Source organism: Peromyscus maniculatus, chromosome 20 (assembly GCF_049852395.1).
Source record: "Peromyscus maniculatus bairdii isolate BWxNUB_F1_BW_parent chromosome 20, HU_Pman_BW_mat_3.1, whole genome shotgun sequence".
NCBI lineage: Eukaryota > Metazoa > Chordata > Mammalia > Rodentia > Cricetidae > Peromyscus > Peromyscus maniculatus.
Window position 1 is genome coordinate 60,000,889 of NC_134871.1, and position 20,809 is coordinate 60,021,697.

Sequence of the window (20,809 nt, forward strand, 5' to 3'; positions counted from 1 at the left end):
GAATATACCAGAATATTCTTAGTTTAAATGCATAGATAGGTTTTTATCACTCCCAGCTTTTATATACTGTCCTATTTTAAATGCTCCATGTTAAACCACAGATACTTTAAAAATATTTAAATTGTTTTAAATTTACTTCTGAAATGTTGGTGTGTATGTGTGTCTGTATGCTCATGTGCCTGGGTGCACATGTCTGTGGGTGCTTGTAGAGGCCATACAAGGGTGTGGGGCGTCTATCATATCACTCTCTGCCTATTCCTTTGAGATGGTGCCTCTCTTTGGGTCCAAGGCTTCTGTTTCCTGCATTAGACTGAAAGGCTAATGCCGTCTTTACCCATCCTCAGTCTGGGGGGATCAAAGCTGGGATTCCAGAGATTCCAGGAAAGCCTGGACTGTGACCTAGACACTGACATCCAAAGTCTGGTCCTCATGATTATACATGCCCTTGTAACTGCTGAGCCGTCTGCTCACCTCCCATGTACATATATTTAGTGTTCTCTACTTTTTCCTATCAACTATCACTGAACTCTATAAGATGAAAAGAAAATGAAACTTGCTTTAATAATTTATCTGTTCATTGTGCTCAATATAATATTGAAAAAACATTGTTACATATAGGAATATGGTGGAAGGTATTTGAAATTAAATCACAAGCAACAATTTCCTTGTGATTTTAATAATAATGTTTTCAATACTTTCTATTCATTTAAATGTAACTAAATAGTTTTGTTCTCTGAATGCATATTCTAAGTATAGTTTGGCGCCTTTTGATTGTTCACATTTTTATAATACACAGGAAAAGTTTGAGGTCAATAAAGTAAGAGATATTTAGAACAAATTGATGACTTACCATCACTTTCAGTTTCACTGTAGAAACTAGTTTTGAGTCAAGTGTGGAATGGAATCCACATATCACAAACATATCTATGTTCCATTTCCAGCAGATAGTGCCATGTTGCACATGTGATTTATGTTTACACATGTCCATGAATACAGACATCACCTCCCTACAAGCACTTTAGAATGTTCTCCTTGGCATCATCTATCGACTTAGGTATTGTTTCCTCCAAGAAGCCTTTCCTGCTTCATACTCTCACACTTAGCTCTCAGAAACAAAAGGAAGGCTCAAGGAACCCAGTGTCACCCTGACATTACATTCCCCAACACATAGTACACATGTGTGTTTATATGCTTCCCCTCTGAGCCCGAATTAGTCTAGAAAACAAGAAGGTTAAAATCTCACCTTGGTAGTCCCATACATCTACATCAGTGCCCAGCACACAGTGGATACCATGAATGGCACAGGGTACTCAGATTACATCTCTGTCAGTGCCTGGCACACAGTGGGTACCATGAGTAGCTCAGGATTCAGTGTTCAATTATGTCAGTGTTCAAATTACTGACACAGCTGATCTGTGATATTGCTTTGCTAGATTATTAGTGTTTTCTGCCTCATACTGATTATACTGAGTTCAGCATAACAGCAGAAGTGTCAATTATGTTAATCTTCAAAGCCCTACAATTTAAACATATCTCTGACTGTCACTGCCCCACAGGTTATGTGCCTACATGATCATACTGAAGTACTGCCTTCTGCTGGCAGTTCCGATGTTTTTCATGCTTAGTTTCATAATTGTTACTTAAGAACTTTGTACAGATGTAACAGTTCGCAGATACATCCCAAACCACCCCATTCATTTCTCTACCATGCTGTGGTCCTGAGTCACTGTCAACAGCAGGATTCATGTGTGTGTGTGTGTGTGTGTGTGTGTGTGTGTGTGTGTGTTCACCTAAATGTTGGAAGCAATGCCTATTTCTTATGCCCAAATTAAATTCAGATAATTAGATTCTATCAAAGGTATTTATTTTTAAAATACTTGAATACATTGCATTCTACTTTTTAGCAATGTAGTTCAAAACACCTATTCATGTGGCCATGAAAAAGGTTTAATCAAAATCATTTATAGAGACATATTAAGCTTACGAATTTGAAGTACTATATAATAGAGCATGACATTTTGAAGTTATATATACAAACAAAGTCTGCATCAACTCCAGGATGCTTACTCCGGGAGTCCTTCTCCTTGGGGTATGTCACACTATGATGGCTTTAGGTGTGTGTGGAAGGGAATCTGTAGACTTTCCCTTTAGAGTGTAGCAAAGGGTGTTGGCTTCAGGAGTATATGGAAGGGGATTTCAAATGAAGGCTTGTATGTGAATTTCATATAAAAAATAACATGCCTACATGTTGAATTCAGCAAAAAAACTGTTACAACTTGTTACAGTTTGAATATAAAATGCCCCCCCCCCAACACACACTCATGTTTTCTTATTTCCATACTGGTGATCCTATTTAGGGATGCTGTGGAACTTTTAGGAGGTGAGCTGTGACCTGGCTGGCAGAGGTAACTCACAATCCAGTCCCCAGTTCCAGCAGCCTTGTGATCTGGCCCCCTGTGACGTAAAGAATTGTGTTCCCACATCCTCTTGTGAGCAGGGAGCTGTCCCTTTGTGCCCTCCCTGACTAATGGATGGAAATTCCCTAAAACCCTGAGCCCAAATAAATGCTTTCTTCCTTGTTTCTGTCTGGTATTTTGGTGACTAAGTCATCTTTCCTAGAAAGTCAGCCTCTGTCTAACGTTCTTCTTCCTCCATTTATATTTCCCATGCCAGCAAGCACTGTGTAGACTTTGAAAACAAGGGCTTGAAAAGTGAGCAGCCGCAGCAACGGTGAACATTTCCCACTCAAGTAGGGAAGTAGATCCACAGCTGCAGACAGTCCTCCTCCCGGATAAACCCATATTTATTGGATGGCAGTAATCTTTATTCCCAGGTGAATAAATGGGAAGTCACATGCATGCTGGACTCTTGGTTGGCAATGATGGTAGCAAAGACCTGTCTTAGTAAGTTCAGACAATAATCTTTCCCAGCTTGTTCCCCATTCTGCTGATTTTGTTTTTCTTAGAGTCATAACTTATCAACTTGAACACTCATTTGAGCATTTAAGAGTGTTTGTAAATGAGATAACTCCCACTTTCACTGACTGTGGTAATATAAGTAGGCTTCAGTGCTTGAAGGCTTCAGTGCTTGAATACTTGGTCTCCGATTGCTGGTGCTTTTGGGGGACATTTAGAAGGGGTGGTCTTGATGGAGGAAGTCTGTCACTGGGGGAAGGCTTTGAAAGTCTAAAGCCTTATGGCATTTCCAGTGCATTCTCTGCTTTATGCTTTAGACTCAAGATGTGAGCTCTCAGCTTGTTGCTCCAGCTGCTTATGCCCATGCTCCACCATCATGAACTCTCACCATTTGGAACCATAGGCCACACCACATAAACTCTTTGTTCTATAAGTTGACTTGGTCATGGTGTTTTATCACAGCAATAGAAACACTGACTTTTTCTTTAAGTTTTATTTAAAATCTAATGTTTTTGTTTGTTTTTTTGCAACTTTATGAAAGTCTGATAAAGACTCTCTAAAACCCCCCAAAAGTCCCACCATGGCTTTCAAGCACTCCCAGGCTATATGTTGCTCTGTGCTGTAATCTGCTAAATAAGCATGATTATTTTTCTTGGAGATGACAGAGATCAAACCCAAATCTGTGTACTAGTCAAGCACTCTGCCACAGAGCCCCAACACAATGCAGTTCCTAGATTATAAGCATATTCAGACAGAAGTAAAATTTTCTTCACAAGCTATATTTTACCTAGTAATATATAATTACTATATATGCATATAGTATATACAGTATTTATGTACATACAGTGTATGTGCATATATAATGTGTATGTGTTTAATAATATATATGCATATATTTAGGATATAAGCAACCTTGGGCAAACATTAAGTGATTCTAGCATACCTCTTGTCTTTGTTCCTCTGTAAATTACTTTTAATTCTTTGCCAATGGTCTCTATCTAAATTCATTAAACCAAGCAAAAACATCCCACATCAAAAATTCCTTGCTCAATAACAATCATATTATATTTTAAGATTAAAAAAAACCTTTGATAAATAGACTTTACCTAGTCTATCACTTTTCTGATTGCTATTGACAAAATACCTAAAAGAAGAACAAGAGAAGCATTTGTTTTGGACTCCTCACTTACATGGTTAGTCTACAAAGGTGAGGAAGACATGGCAGCAGAGGGCTATGGTGGGAGCATTTCCTCACCTTGCATCGCAGAGGGGTAGGAAGAAGAGGACGCTGTCAACCCTCAGCTTTCTCCTTTTCCCCATTTTATATAGACTAAGTACCTAGTCCATGGATTCTGTCAGTGATGTCCTCGTTGAAACCTCTGAAGATGCCCTCTTGGACTTACAGAGATGGCATCCAGTCATAGACCTAGAGATAGCCTCCATCAGAAGGTAGAACAGAGAAGGTTTGTTTTGTGTTCATCCCACCCAGGACTCTGGATATTTATCTTGGATTATGTGGATTAGAAACTTATGGAGCTCATATCTGAACTTAAAATCTTCACCAATTTCAAGGATATTAAAATATTAATACTGTGTGTTTCACCTACTTTTTTGCTATAATTTGAAAGTAATTGAATACTAGATTTAAGCTTGAGCATTAATACACAGAAAGGTAAATTTCTGTGATTCGGTACATGGTTACAAAAGTTGAAAATATCAGCCAGTAGTAATTACTGTTGTTATAAAGTGTAAAACAAAATGCTACCAGTAGCTTTATTATAAAATGTCAACTTTGATGCTAACCAAAGGACTAAAAAAAAATAAGGAAACCAAAAACAAACGAAGCCAACTATGGAGCCCCTGCTCCATAGTGTTTTCTTTCTGTCTATCACTTGTGTATAGCTATAAGAATTCAATTCTAGGACATCAGTTCCTTTCTCAAATATTTGCAAGTAATATATTTGTTCAAGAATAAATAAACTTTATTTCATCATAAAAGGATAAATATGATTCAACACTTAATCATTTTCACCTTAGCTCTGCCTTGTGCATTTTATACACCAGAATAATTCTGAGCTACTGTGGAATGCAAATTCACACATCTTTACTTTTTTTTGTGTGTGATCAAATTTGTGTGACTTCATAAAGTTATATGTAATAATCTATATGAATGTCACATTATATTTCTAGTTTTATCTCTTTTGTCAAAATTCACTACTAGTATGCCATTAAAAGATAATAATATTGTTTGAGTTATTTTTGTTTACATAGTGATTAAATGTAGAATCAAGTAGTCCATAACTTTTAGAACCAATGTTTATATTTTAATAAGAAAATAAAAGAGAAAGGATGAAAATGTACCAAGAATAAAACATACCATCTTTAATCTCCATTTCAAACTTGCACAACACAGCATTCCTATCCTGAAGCAAGAAAAGAACTAGATCATTTAAACAAAGAATATGAAAAGAAATTAAAAACATACAAAACAAATATGCAGGAAATTTGTAAAACTATTAAGTCATCAAATCAATGAATTCTAGCTATAGAAGAATAATCCTAGGTCAGTGTCATAGACCAGATCCTCAATGGTATCATGGAAGAAAACTTCTTGTACTAAGAAAAACACACCCATATAGATACAAGAAGCATAATGAATACCAAGTAAAAACAGAAAAGTAATTCCTAGTAGCATATTACAGTGAAAACACTCAATATTGAGAACAAAAAAGAGAATAATAATAATGTAAGCTGCAAGAAAAAAATACACATGCCATATATGAAGGATATAAAGCTATCAGAATAATAACTGATTTCTTGATTAAAACTTTAAAAGCCTGAAGAAACTGGGATAAAGTGCTACAAGTTCTAGAAGACTATGGAGGCAAACCCAGACTACTGTACTGAGCTAAACCACTTGCCATAGAAGAAGAAGGAATAAACCCTCTCTATGATATAAACAAGCTGAAAGAATTCATGTCCACTAAATCAGCCTTCCTGAGATTACTGGGAGCAATAAATGGAATGAGAGAGGAATGGGCACAGCCAAGAGAGAAGGAAGGAAAATAAATCAAACTGTAAATCCTGAAACACAAAATAGGACTAAGAACACAAACAACTAAAATGTCACAGGACAGCAACAATGACACCAATCTGTGCACGCCTTTCCACGACGACTTTAAATATTAGTGGCCTCAGTCACCCATCAAAAGACATGGGTTGCTTAAATGATTTAAGAAAAACAAAACCAATCATTTTATTGTCTACAGGAAATTCATATTATCTCCCAGGACAAGGACCCATCTTAAAGTGAAGGGGTGGAGAAAAGCATCCCAAGAAAGGAGACCAGTCAACAAGCAGGTGCACCATCATACTATCTGACTGTAAACCTAAATTAATCAGAAGAGATAAAGGACACTTTGTTCCAATCAAGAGAACAGTTAACCAAGAAGATACTACAATCTGAAATGGATGTGCACCAAAATCTCGAACACGCAGCTTTATAAAAAGCATATTTCTGGACTTCAAGACACAAATGGACACAGCTCATAGTAGGCGAGTTCAATTCCACCCTTTCTCCAATAGACAGATCATTAGGGAAAAAATAGAGAAATAACCAGGTTAAATGATACAACATTTCCAATGAATCTAACTACAGGTATCTATAGAACATTCCACCCCAGCACCAGAGAACATACATTCTACTCCAAAGCCCACAGAAGATTCTCTTAAACAGACTACACACTGGGTACTAACAAATCTCAACAAGTACAGAAGTACTGAAACACTTCCATGGATGCTGTCCGACCACAGTGAAACAAAGCTGGATGTCAGTGGCAAAAAAAAAAAAATCTCTAGAAGTCACATGAATTCAGGGAGATTAAACAATGCATGACACAGAATAATGAATAGGCCCAAGAAGAAATCAAGAATGTTGCAGGCCACAGGAATATATCATAAGAACTCAGCTGATTATAGCAAAGTCACTACCTGGAAGAATCAGGGAATTCCTCTAGAGGAAACCAAATCCCAAGGAGTTTTTGGTGTTACTTGGCTTGTTATATATCAGCTGTATTCTGTTATGAAAATCATGTGTGCCTTCATAGTTTTCCCAATTGACTTTTCCCTAAGAAGGACTAACAGTGTGGACTGATCACTCTCTGGACATACACATTCCAGGTATTTGGAGAACTGCCTCAGGAAAGGCTTTCTCTGGAATCAGATATCTCCCTTGGCTACTTTCAAGGACTAGCAGTAATAACAGTCCACATGAAAGTCTCCTGATTTAAGGTAAATACCACAAAGAGACACCACCTAGGTCAGGTGGACATAAGTAATAGCTTTACACAATTCAGCTTAGACCCTCCTTTCTTACAGCCTTACTAACTTTATAGACCTTTAACTCCTTACCTAACCACTTCTGGGAATATTTAGATTACTTCTGTGCTGACAACTATGCTCAGCCAGAACCCCAGTTCAAGCTTCCCTGTAATTATCATCATTGGCAGCATCCGGCCAGGTCCATTCCCAGATGGAGGAAAGTACCTTATCAGAGATACCTCTGTACTTTCTAAGAACAGACTTAAACATCCAGGCTACCCATTTGAGAAGGCCTGGCAGATGTGCCAATTAAGCTTTACTTCCTGCTTTCCCAAACCTTACCTCTAGTTAGTTCCAGATCTCCCTTTAACTATCACCAGAGGCATCTAGCTGTACACAGGTTGCCTAGCGACTGAGCACACTTTCCCACACCCTGCAGAAAAATACAGCAGATAGCTTGGACAGATAGGAGCCACAGGAAAAAAGAGGAGAGTTTTATTTTCTCCCATTGACCTAGCAACTTATAGATTCTTAACATTTTCTACTAATCACATTTAAGAGTTTAATAGTTGAGCACATAAGATCCCTCTTCTTAGATATTACCCGAATTTAGCCTTTAGTCATTTCCCCATTGTTCACTTCCCTTTGGGGTTGCAAATGATAATTAATGGTTATTGCCTCTCAATATGATTCTTATCACCCCTCCATTTGACCCTGGGAGCCTGGCTTTATATACCAGGACTTCCAGGACACAGAAGTCAGAGAAGAGAAAAGAGTATGGAAGAACTAGATGGGTAAGAACTTGCAAAGAACAAACTGAGATGGGGAAGAACTAGATTGAAGGGCTAGAAGACAGTACTAGAGGAATGAGATGGAAGATGAGGAAGTGCCAGATGGGGAAGTACTAGCTGGGTAAGAACAAGCTGAAAAGGACCTAGATGAGGCAGAATTAAGATGAGAGAATTAAGATAGAACTTAGAGGGAGCAATAGATAAGTATAGAGAGAAATCAGGCAAGAAAGGAGCTAGACATGAGAACAGAACTGGAGCTGTGTATAAAGGATGTTATGCCAGAGGAAAGCAAGTGGACGATAGAGCTCAGTGTGCTGAGATTGTCCTGAAAATAGTCCTCGCTGTTAGTAGTTCTTTCTCCTGAGCCCCTGGGATGTATAATATTAAGGCTGGTCCCTCTAATATCATACAAGACAAGAAAGAAATGCTTACAAATTCTCAATGGGGATGTGACAGCCAAAGTAATCACGACTGAAGCTTCTCCAGAGATAAAACTCCAACCTGTTAAAGTTATTTGAGATAATTTCACACTTGGAAGTGAAGGGGAGAATGAGGGGACGCACAAACATCCAGGAGGGTTGAGCGTTCATCAGGAAGGGTCTCAGCTGATACAGATGTTCCTTGCAGGTGTGAAACTGACACAACCACTAGGTGCAAGCATGCAGAGGCAGCTGACTTTAAAGACCTCTGTAAGCAGTGAGAAAAAACAGTTCCCTGAACCCAGTGAGCTTGCAGTTAGCGTGGAAGATCAAGCAGAAGGAATTCACTAAGTGTGCTAATAAACAGAGGATTGAGTGACTCTAGATGTCCAAGGAAAGCTTTCCTGTGGTTAATGACATTTCAGCTGAGCCGGATGGAAAACCTATGCATGAGCTGAGCAAGCCTTTCTTGATGGGGAAGACATTAGGAAAGATGGCACGGCAAATCAGGGCACCATGTAGTTGGAAATGGCCAAGGAATCTGCTGACACATCTTAGCAGAACACCAGTGTGGTGTGTTTATGGACTTTTCTGAAAAAATTCATTAAAATCTACAGACTCCAAAGTCTTTCGAGGTAGACAGAAAGATTGAAAAGCAAATTAAGTATAATTAAAACATTCTACATAAAGATTAAAGTCTTCAGTTAAGTCACTATGCCAGGTCAATGTAAGTACGCAATGGCAATTTATTCCAAAATTAATTGAACAGATTTTTTTATTGACTCATCTAAATATGTGAAGATGTTCGAGAGTTAAAAATTGATTAAGAATCTAATGCACTCCTAATTAAAATGACTCATCTTGAGCATGATAATTACAAATTAAAAGGTCGGGGGATAGGAAGTCACATGCTACATTTGAAAGAAAAAAAAAAAGACCTAAGTAGATAGAATTAAAAAACAGATATGCCGGAGTAACATTCAGTTTATGAAATTCGATTTACCAACATAAAAAAAAAAAAAAGACCTCGAAGCTTGTGGCCTGCATACACAGGACGGTAGGATTAACCAAAAGCAAATAATAGGCTAATTTTAGGGGAAGATTAGAGACAGTGAGTGAGGAAACTGAAAATAAATGAGGAAAACATGAAAGGCTTATAAAATGATCTCCTAAATGAGGTCTCACATCTCACGTTAAGCACAAGTGAATTCTTAAGCCCTGGGCTTAAGTTGACACAGAATCCCAGAACTGCAACCTTCAACAGGTTTAACAAAACTCCCTAAAGGGAACAGACTAGAAGACCTGGCATTTCTATAGCATTTCACAGATAAAGTTTGTACCTGTCGTGATGTGACATGAGGGCGTTTGACAGAATGCGGTGGCCACAATGGCACTCAACACCCCCTATTTAACAGTCTGAAGCTGGGATGTGATGATTGGCAGATCACTGGCTAGGTCTTTTCATCAAACCATCACGCTGCGGTAGCAACTGCCTACTTAGTCACCTATGGCAATCAGTCCCACACTACAGCCCCGCGGAGTTTATGCAGAACTATTCCATTAGTGGGTCCCGATTCTGAGTCAAACTAAATTCAGCTGAAGTAATTTCTAGAAAAATGAGGCTTTTCAAGGACATCGCCACTGGTGGTTTTATGAGCCAGACAAGCCTGTTCTTAGCATTTTAACTTTCACTTTTCAAAATGAAGCTTAAATATTCTTCCACATCCCTGAAAGGCATGACATTTAGGAGACTGAAAGAAGCACTACATTGAGGTGATTTAACTTGTTGAAAATTGAGTACATCTGAACTGATTCCTCATAATGAGGTGACATAATACTCTTGCCCTCTCAGGTCACTGGGTTTAAATAAAAATACTCAAGTACATACATTTCTCCCATTCTAGTCTGGTCCAGGACAGCAGATTCAATGTGAAGTAGTTAACTGATAAACAGCATTACAATATTCTTTCAAACACTTCATACCCACAAGGCATTGCTCACAGAAGGAAATCCCAGGTCACAGGACTACTTGAAGCTCCCATTCTGGGGACATTACTACAACATCACTCACCTGTAGCTCCCTTGAAACATGTGATTGTGAGCAACCAATTGATCAAGCATCTTCCATGAAAGCCTTTAATTGAAGTATTCCTTCTAGACTATATGTACTAGGCTTAAATGGTTAAATGTCCACACAAACTAATACAGAGAGTTCCCAGATTTCCTTGTTTGTACTGGGGATTAGACTTAGGGTCTTAAGACTAGGCTAATGCTCTATTTCTAAGCACATTATTTATTTTTATTTTTTATTCTGAGACAGGATCTCATTAATTGCCAGAGGCTGGCTTTGAAAATAACTGTTTAGCCCAGATAGGCATCTAACTTGGCATCTTCCTGTCTCAGCCTTCTGAGTAGTTGGGATTATAGAAATGGATGCCATGCCCAAGTGGTATAATGTTTCTTACAATTCACATCTTATAGATGACATCATAGCCAAAACAATGCTGTGCAATGAGGCAGCCCCAGCATGTGGATCTGTAAGGCACTTGAAACACAATGAGTCTGAACTGAGCTGCACTGTAAGTATAACACACATGTCAGACTTTGAAGAAGGTGTTTAAAAGTGCACTTTCCCATCATGACCCTGAATCCCCTTGCTCCTATAATCCCTCCTCCTTCTCTTCAACTGAACTCCAGGAGCTTGGCCAAGTGCTTGGCTGTGGGTGTCTGCATCTGCTGCCACAAGTTACTGGATGTAGGTTCTATGTAGGTTCTATGATGACAATTAGGGTTGACACCAATCTGAGTACAGTTGGGAACTCATGGACTCTGGACTGACAGCTGGGGAGCCTGAATGGGACTCCACTAGGCCCTCTGAATGTGGGTGACAGTTGCGTGGCTTGATGTGTTTGTGGGTTCCCTGGCAACGAGACAAGGATGTATCTGAGGTACATGAACTGGCTTTTTAGAGCCCATTCCTTATGGTGCAAAGCCTTACTCAGCTGTGATGGGGGGGGGGTCTTGCCCAAACTTGGTATGCCAGTCTGTGTTGATACCCAAGGGAGGCCTTACCCACTATGAGGAGGGCATGAGAGTGGAATAGGGGGCTGTGGCAGGGAATGGGAGAAGGGAAGGGAGGGCGAACAGGGGTTGGTATGTAAAATGAAAAAATATTCAAATAAATAAAAATAAATAAATAAAAAGTGTACTTACTATTTTAATCACTGTTATAGTAACTGTATTAAAAGGTAGCATTTTATGTACCTAAGACTGAATCATTACTACATAGATGCTGCTGGTTTACATTTACTTACTAGTGCTGACAAAAGAAAATTTAAAATTATCCACGTGACTTGGTCTGGTGGTTTGAATAGGTATGGCCCCCCTAGACTCATGTGTTTGAATGCTTAGCCCATAGGAAGTGGCGCTATTAGGAGGTGTGCAGCCTTGTTGGAGGAAGTGTGTCACTGCGGGGGTGAACTTTGAGGTCTTATATGCTCAAGCTATGCCCAGTGTGGCATACAGTCTCCTCTGCTGAATGCTGATCAAGATGTAGAAATCCCAGCTAGCTCTCCAGCACCATGTCTGCCTGCAAACCACCATGCCCTGCTTGACAATAAAGGACTAAACCTCTGAAACTGTAAACCAGCCCTGTAGATGTAACCAACCGTCTTATTAAATAAGAAACACAGAAACAATGTAAAAGAGAAAGCCGAGAAGTCAGAGCTCAGAGCTAAAATCTCACCCTTCCTCCTGCTGTCCCAGCTTCGCGAAAAAAGACCTACTTCCTGTCGGTTCGTTTTTTTAAAGTATGTTGTTCTGCCTTCTCATTGGTTGTAAACCCAAACACATGACTGCCTCGTCACTGTCTGAATGTACAGCCCCCTAGGTCTTAAAGGCATATGTCTCCAATGCTGGCTGTATCCCTGAACACACAGAGATCTTATGGGATTAAAGGCGTGTGCCACCACCGCCACACTCTTGCTATGGCTCTAATAGCTCTGACCCTGAACACACAGATATCTATGGGATTAAAGGCGTGTGCCACCACCGCCACACTCTTGCTATGGCTCTAATAGCTCTGACCCTGAACACACAGATATCTATGGGATTAAGGGCGTGTGCCACCACCGCCACACTCTTGCTATGGCTCTAATAGCTCTGACTCCCAGACAACTTTATTTATTAACATACAATCAAAATAATAATTCAGTACAATTAGATTATCACCACACAGCCCCAATTAAATGTTTCCTTTATGAGAGTGGTTGTGGTCATAGTATCTCTTCACAGCAATAGAAACCCAAACTAAGACCCTTGAATTATTTTCTTTGAACGGTGCTAGTACAGACTGTTCAAAGTAAAAGATGGTCCACTGGGCTGAGCAAGGTGACACAAACCTTTAATCTTAGCATTCAGGAGGCAGAGGCAAGGAGAGTTCTGTGAGTTTGGGGCCAGTGAGGTCTACATAGCAAGTTCCAGATCATCCAGAACTATATAGTGTCTCAAAAACAAATAAAAACAACATCAACAAAACCACTTATTACCATCCTTTTGTAAAAAGAAGCATCTAAATTTCTGGCATTGCAGGAAGTACAAAATGAGAGAGGTACATAATTTCACACATCAAAGATGGCAGAGAGGAAACATAACAGTCTCTTTTTGATCATTAATTGTACTGTGTTCTAAGGAGTGCATGTCATATTTGGAAACTGTGGGATAAATAAACACACATGTAGTACCAATGTTATCACCACACACAGAACACAGGCTATCGACTGGCATAATGGCCTGTATGGTGATTATTATTAAATTATAAAATTAACATCTGAGTTATATTATCTGTATTATTTTCTGCTCTAACCTAACATGCTTTTCAAATCTCATTAGATATTTAATTGAGAGTATTACTGAGAATTTTATTGAGCCTTTTAAAATTCATCCACAAATTGAATATTCAGTTAAAATTTAAGCAGCTGCTTCTGGGTACATATATGATATAGAAATATGCATTAACATTTTATTTCAAAATATTGATCTGTATTTTAAGTGAAGGTAAAGACACTTTGTCCTAGAACTGAAAGGGAATCCTCAAAAGATTGCAACATTGTTCACCAATCTGTTCACATAATTCATTTCCGAGGAATATTTAAAATTTTCCCTAAAGATCTTTTCTTCTTCTGGCCTCATAGCTTTTATTTCCAGTCTTCTTGGGATCAAATGTTTTCTTTGATTCTAAATCTGATCTCTCAAATGTCAGTAGCGACTGAGGATGTAGCTCAACAGTGCTCGTCATGTGTAAGGGTCAGGTCTTACTGCCACCATCATAAAAAGAAGAGTGTGTTTTTTAAAATTATTTTTTTAGATTGTGTGTGTGTGTGTGTGTGTGTGTGTGTGTGTGTGTGTGTGTGTGTGTGTGTGTGTGTGTGTGTTTGCATTCCCTTGAGTAGCATGTCAAAAGGTTTATAGTATCCTTCACAGAACCCCGAGCTGGAGCAATGGAACTCTCTCCTCCACAACCCTGAAAAATAGATGCCTTTATGTTGAACACATTATCAAAGCATCAAAGCCAATCATGAAGTTTTACTGTAAACGAAGAAACACTTCGTTGTAATCTCAAAGTTGAAGAATACATATTTTTTTAAATCACATGTAAACCTATCAGTAACGTATTTTTAAAGCAGAAAAACATGAAACTAGAGAAAACATCATAGTCATTTCCACATAGTCTGCTTAGGTTGCATTGAGTCTGAATAGCAGGATCGACACAAACACAAAGCCTTACCTCCCATCTCGGTCCCAGTCATATACTTCTACTTTGATGGTTCTACCAGGAGAAAAGCACACACATGAAAATGGTTTAAATAATATGATCCAATAATATAATATTAAAATAATATGATCTGAATTTATAAAATAAAATTCAGTCAGTTGTTCTTAGAGAACACAGGCTTATAAGTTTCACAGAGTAAATTGAAGTTGATTTAGCTAATTTCATTACTACAATTAAATTTACATTTTAAAGTCAGCTTCAGGAATCTATATTAATTCTTCAGTATGTGGAGAAAGTATGTGGACAACGTATCTCCTCAGGAGAAGATAGACCCACATCTCCCCTCTTGGAGACCAGTGTCTTGGCACATGTTTCTCAAATTCACACAGATTAGAGTCACCTTAAGATTTCATCACAATGTAGCTTATTAGACCACTTTTCACAGAGCTTCTGGTCCAACAGATCTGAGTTGGGGTTTGGGAACCTTAATTTTACAAGGTGACCAGGTAGTGTTAACATTGCTAATCAGAAAATATACATGAACTGCTCTCTTAGGGTAAGAATGAACCCATTAAATAAAGTAGCCCCATCTACCAAATAATACCATACGTTTAAAAGTAAACACGATGGCACACTACTTACAGTTCTTAGCATTGGTTAATAGAATAAACCCCCCTGGAATGCAGTGGTGTATTTGATGCTGAGTCATTGGAATCAGGCAGTCATGGTCAGCCTGAGCTACACAGCAAGGCCCTGTCTCAACACTACCTACAAGATAATGTCCTGTTTGTTTGCTAACATACAAGTAGGAAGACTAGTAAAATAACAAACAGACTGAAATTTTATTTTTATTTATATACTTTTAGTTTGGATTCTATAGAGGTTCTTACACAATAGTCTACCATAAGCTTCCAATAAAGGAAAACTTCAGTCTTATGAACTTTCAAGTATGCTGAAGGATCAGCATCACTGGGTGGACCTTGTTAAAATACCTTCTCTGTAGCTTTAGGACCATTTTATGAGACCATGAGCACAGTTACACCCAATTTCAAGGAGTGACAGCACTCTAGCCAATGTCCTGTTCATGGTGGGCACCTAAGTGCTGCACTTTAACAGAACAGGCCGCTGACGCAATGGCAGCTTAGGTCAATGAGAATTTAGGAATTACATTTAAATAGTACATTAAAGGCTAATTCAATGTATTTTTAGCACTTGACACATGTTTATCTTGGGGAAAAAATCAGTCCAATTAATCAAGCTTTAACTAGCTAAAATTATATCTGTTTCCCAAAGCATTGGAATAAAGCCAAGTTGCTTGATATTTTGTTGAATAACTCATCCATGCTTTTGTAGAAAATATAGATGTTTACTGAGGTGCAGAAGCCACCTTCATAAAAACACAATGTGGACTAAATCCCAGTTCCATGGACCATGAACATTCCGCATCCTCAGTTTTAAAGTCTCAGCTGTCTTACCTGTCATAATCTCCATTGCACAAGGCTCTGACTGAGATCTTGAAGGCTTGCCACACAGGATTCAGAGTGTTTTTGACAACTTCTGTCTTGTGACAAATTGTAAAACTGTGAAAAGAGTTTTCCATTATGAAGTTATAAACAGATAATGGATACATGTAAAGACATAAAATTATATATCAATGATCCACTTATGATGCATTATTTTATCAGCCATTCCTCTCCAAGGGCAGAGTTAGTAGTGTGCATCCTTGACTGCTACCACTGCCTGAGTTAATATAAAACATAGATTTGTAAACTTGTGAAATCTGCTCCTTAGAATATAAAAAATGAGATATGGCAATATTTACCCTGAATAATTTTCTGCAAAGTCAATAAATCTTAGTGCTATTTTATAAAAACCTGAGGTAGTCAATAGTCATTGGGTTTGTCAAATTTGTTTAAGGTAAAGTCAAAATTTGTGTTACAATCTTGGAGTCACCAGATGTGGAATTAAACAGTTTCACATTAGGAATTTTTCCTCCTAAGAAAGTGACTCCTCTGCTCAAGGAGATATTCATAAGCCAGGAATTGTTCTTTTTTTTTTCTTTTATTAATCATTCTCATGTCTAGTGACATAAAACTCTCACTAAGAATCCCACTGCTAGGGTGATGAGTGGAAGTTCTGACTGGATTCTGATGCAACTTCCCTAGTAGTCAGGAGTCTTGTTGTGTAAATATAGGGCTGTGTATATGTGTGTACTACGGACAGAGTCACACAAAACCATTCTTAATAAGTAACCTACATGTGAAGTTCCTTACCAAACACGCTACTTGTAAAGGAAAAATTATTACCTAGTTATGAAATAGAGTGTGATAAAATCAATGGGAAATCCAGAAAATTGGACTTTATAGTTTTAGAATTTTAAGTTTATAATTTTAATCACTGTTTCCAGCACAGATTGTTTTAATATGTTAGCTGAAAGGCTAATTTAGAAGTAGCTGCATATTTAAATAATGTTTAAAACAAAGAAAAAGATCTTTCACTGAAAAATACATGTAAAAGTGAGCAGTATTAAAAATTATTTTTCACTCAAATTTCATAAAAAACAAAAACCATATATAAATGCTTTAAAATATATCCATTAATATATGTTTTGATACAGATGATAAACTAGTTTTCTATAAATGTGAAAATAAGTCTGAAATAAGATGTATTGATTTTAAGATCTCAGTTTCAATGATTTGGAAATTTGGAATAGTTTCATTTTTGAAAAAATAGATTTCATTTGATTAAAAAATATGATGTAATAAGCATAATATATTTTCATAACAAAAACTTCATTAAATGTGTGATAACCTGAAATCATACAAGTATAACATTTTTAGAAAAATAAGTAAGAGAACTCAAGGAATACACAGTTCAATCAGGACACAGAACACTAAGACTGAAGAAATCTGTCTGTCTGCTAACTTCTTCCTAAGTGGGGAATAGCTAGCCTCAGACTCCATTTCCTCCACTTTCAACTTCTAAGTAACATTTTATCTTTAGATAATTTTTCATTGTGCATTGTTAAGACAAACAAAAAATGTATAAAACAATATTAATAATAGATAACGGTTGTGGTCTGATGTGTTAGAGACTTTGACTTGAGTTTGGATAGTAACTGATTAATCCTCACTTCTCTGAGGTAGGTCAACCCACTTATAGAACAGAAAACTCTAAGTACATGTAACCAGAGTCATTAAGTATCAGACATGAGTTGCTTCTTGGCAAAAGACTCTCAGTCATACTTTTAGCTACTAACTTTCTCATAAATATGAACAGTATGATATGAACCACAGGAATGAATAATCGGAGGTAGAGCCAGGCACAGTGAATTCAGTACACACTCATCTAGTCACGACTGGTAAACACTATACAACACTGAAACACTTCACTGAGCTTTACACTCCAAGATTTCTTGGAAAATCCCTGTAGCACAGAATAATACATGCCCCCCCTCCTCCACATCAAATGGTTTCCATCCAATTCTATGAAAAACACATTTGCTAATTCAGGTTTCTACAAAATGCATCATTCTACATTGCTAAAAGAAAGCAGACATTTATAAAAAGTGAAAAGGAAGCAGAAACTAATTTATATGTTAAACATAAATGCTTATGAAACTAGTCATGGAAATGAAAACGATCACATCATCTTTAGAATATCATACATTTTATTCCATTTACTAACTTGATGTTAGAATAAAAAAAGAGCGAGCATCAGCATTATCACAGTCCTGAGCAGAGTAGAAGACATACCCACCTTCCATCCTCATTACTTCTATAAAATACAAGGAAAGGATCTGACTTCCCGAAGAAATCCTTCTTATCCAATTTATTTGCACAAAACTGCATCAAGACAGCATCCTGAAAACAAAATTAATAATACAGCTCAAAATCTGGAACAGGAATAACTAGAAACTACAGATCACAAACAAGATTTGACAAGAAAAACACATTTGTTATTTTGATGCCACAGGCCAAGTGTTGGGAGCTGCAGACAAAAGGCCATTACTTATTGCAGGATTATGAGGCTTTAAAATGTCCTGGAAATTTCCCTTCAAATGCCAGACAACTAGTATTCAAAAAGCTGTACCTGCTCTTATCCCCCAAATGATAATGAGCCAGATGACTCTGGATTTTTAATGTCACACAACAGTGTCTTCAGTCACATACATTATTACAATTTCTGATTATTTGGGGTATATTTAATGATCATCTATTACACAGGATTTTTTTTTTCTGGTAAGCCTTTATTACAATCTAGTTGGGAGAAGTCTGTTTTTATAAAGAGGTGGAGTACAATGTCTGAAAACTAAAATCATTTCTTTAGTGCTTGGGTTCCTTTGTGTGTGCAACATAATTTTATGTCTGTAACTATTCCAGACTAATCATTGCAATTGATTTGTTTACCTAGGAACTTATACTCTGAGTAATTTCAAGGTGCTATCTGGCTATCATACCAAGGAAGTTATTAAATTGAGTAGACTAAGTATGTTTAATGGTAGAAAATGTATAGTTATTTAAAATTCAAATCAATACTTTGGAAATTTATGGTGTGTGAACTTCATACATGAGCACTGAATCTACAAAACTTCTGTTCCTCTGTTTCCAACTTCTCCTATGTCCCTCCGCCTCCCAAATTCATGATCTCTTCTTTAATTATTGTTACAAGTATAAACACATGCATGTATGTATAAATATATATGTGTGTGTATGTATGTATATATATATATATGCTCATGTGTATGTATAACTTACGGAATCTATTTAGCATTATTCATATGCACATATGTCCAGGGCTGACCACTTGAGAATAGATACACTATGTGGGAGCTCATCCTGAGGAGAAAATGATTCTGCTTCTCTCAGCAGCCATTGACCATCTGTACCTCCTCTTCTAGTGATGGGACCATGTGGAATTTCCACTGTCCATGTGGCATGTCAACTGATGTTATCAGTGTGCCAGTCTTGCTCAGGCTACCATATTGTTGAAATTGCATGTTAGCATTTTTCCTGTCACATCTAAGGAAGACTAGTGTCAGATGACCAGACCCTCTACCTCTTACAATATTTCCACCCACTCTCCTCCAATTTTCCTTGAGCTTAGTGAAGTCTAGGGGTTGTGTTTCTGATGTATCACTTGGGACTGAGCACCACACAGCCACTGGTTCTCTGCATTTGAAGAGCTGTGTGTCTCTTTGATAGTCTCGGTCTGCTGCAAAAGGAAGCTTCTTTGATGAGATTTAAGAATTACACTTATCCAGAGGCATAAGGATACGTATTTAGGATACAGCTAGAAATCACATTGGTTGCATCATTTAATAAGCCAGTAAGTCTTTTTTATTGTTAAATATAGGCTTTTCAAGCTGTAAATTTCTTTCTTACGAGTGCATTCAATGTGTCCCATGTGTTTGTTTGTGTGTATGAGTGTGTGTGTGTGTGTGTGTGTGTGTGTGTGTGTGTGAAAGAGAGGGAGAGAGAGAGACAGACAGACAGACGGACAGACAGAGACAGAGACAGAGAGAGAGGAGGGGAGGGAGTGTTTTGTTTTCATTTTTGTTCAGTTTCAGGATACTTATTTCTTTCTCGATTTCTTTATTGACCTATTCACCTTTCAGAAATGAGTTGCTTATCTCCATGAGTTCACATAATTACAAAATATACTTTTGCTATTGATTTAAGCTTTATAGCATTATGGTCAGAGAGAATGCATGGAATTATTTTAAATTTTTTTTTATTTGTTGAGATTTGTTTCACATTTCAGTCTGTGTTTATTTTTGAGAAACACCCTGGACTGGTGAGTAGAATGTATATTCTTTGGGGGTAAAATATTCTGTAGATTTCTGTTAGGTACATTGGATAAATGATGTCACTTAATACCAACATTTCTGTTTAATTTTTTTGTCTAGAAGGCCTGTCTGGGGTATTGAAATCATCGACTAATACTGAATTGGGATTAATGTATGTGTTGTCATCTATTGGTTTGCTTTTTCTGAACTTGAATGTGCATAATTTTGGTTCATATATGTTTGGGATTGTAATGTCTTCTGGGTGAACGGGGCCCTGATCACATGAAATGCCTGTCTTAATGACCTCTGGTTAATTTTTGCTTGAAATCCATTGTGTCTGACATTGAGATGGTAACACCTGCTTGTTTCCCGGTCCCATTTGCTGGAATTACTTCTTCACTGTCCCGTTCACACTAAGCTTGTGTCTCTCCTTGGAGGGAAGGTGGACATCTTGGAGATAATAAAATGATAGATTGTTTTAAAAACTTGGAGTATAAATTACTATAGGTTCTTCTAGGTGCTAAAGTTTCCATTGAGAAGTCATCTGTTAGTCTGCCAGTTTTTCCAATGTATGTGACTTGTGTCTCTTATAACTTTCAGTCTTTACTGTTTGCTCTATATATTTGGCATTTTGACTATAATATGACATGGGGAGTTTCTTTTCTGGTAATGTCTGATGTATATTCTAGATGTTTCTTGCATCTTTCCTTAATTTGGGGAAGTTTGCTTCTACAGTCCTATTGAAGATTTGGTGTATTCCATTGTTGCATAATTCAATTCTTTTGGCTATACATGTAATTCAT

At 37.5% G+C, this 20,809-nt stretch overlaps 1 protein-coding gene across 4 annotated transcripts in view; it reads right to left on the reverse strand.

The window, feature by feature from the left end:
- Positions 1-20,809, reverse strand: part of Cpne8 (copine 8) — a 230,951-nt gene that overhangs the window by 106,538 nt on the left and 103,604 nt on the right. For all 4 annotated transcript variants that reach the window (XM_076556619.1, XM_076556618.1, XM_042264610.2 and 1 more), the window contains exons 8-10: positions 17,978-18,081; positions 15,694-15,798; positions 14,231-14,272 (exon numbers count right to left, since the gene is read on the reverse strand). In XM_076556619.1, coding sequence (XP_076412734.1) covers positions 14,231-14,272; positions 15,694-15,798; positions 17,978-18,081 — 251 coding nt within the window. The remainder of the gene's footprint in view (positions 1-14,230; positions 14,273-15,693; positions 15,799-17,977; positions 18,082-20,809) is intronic.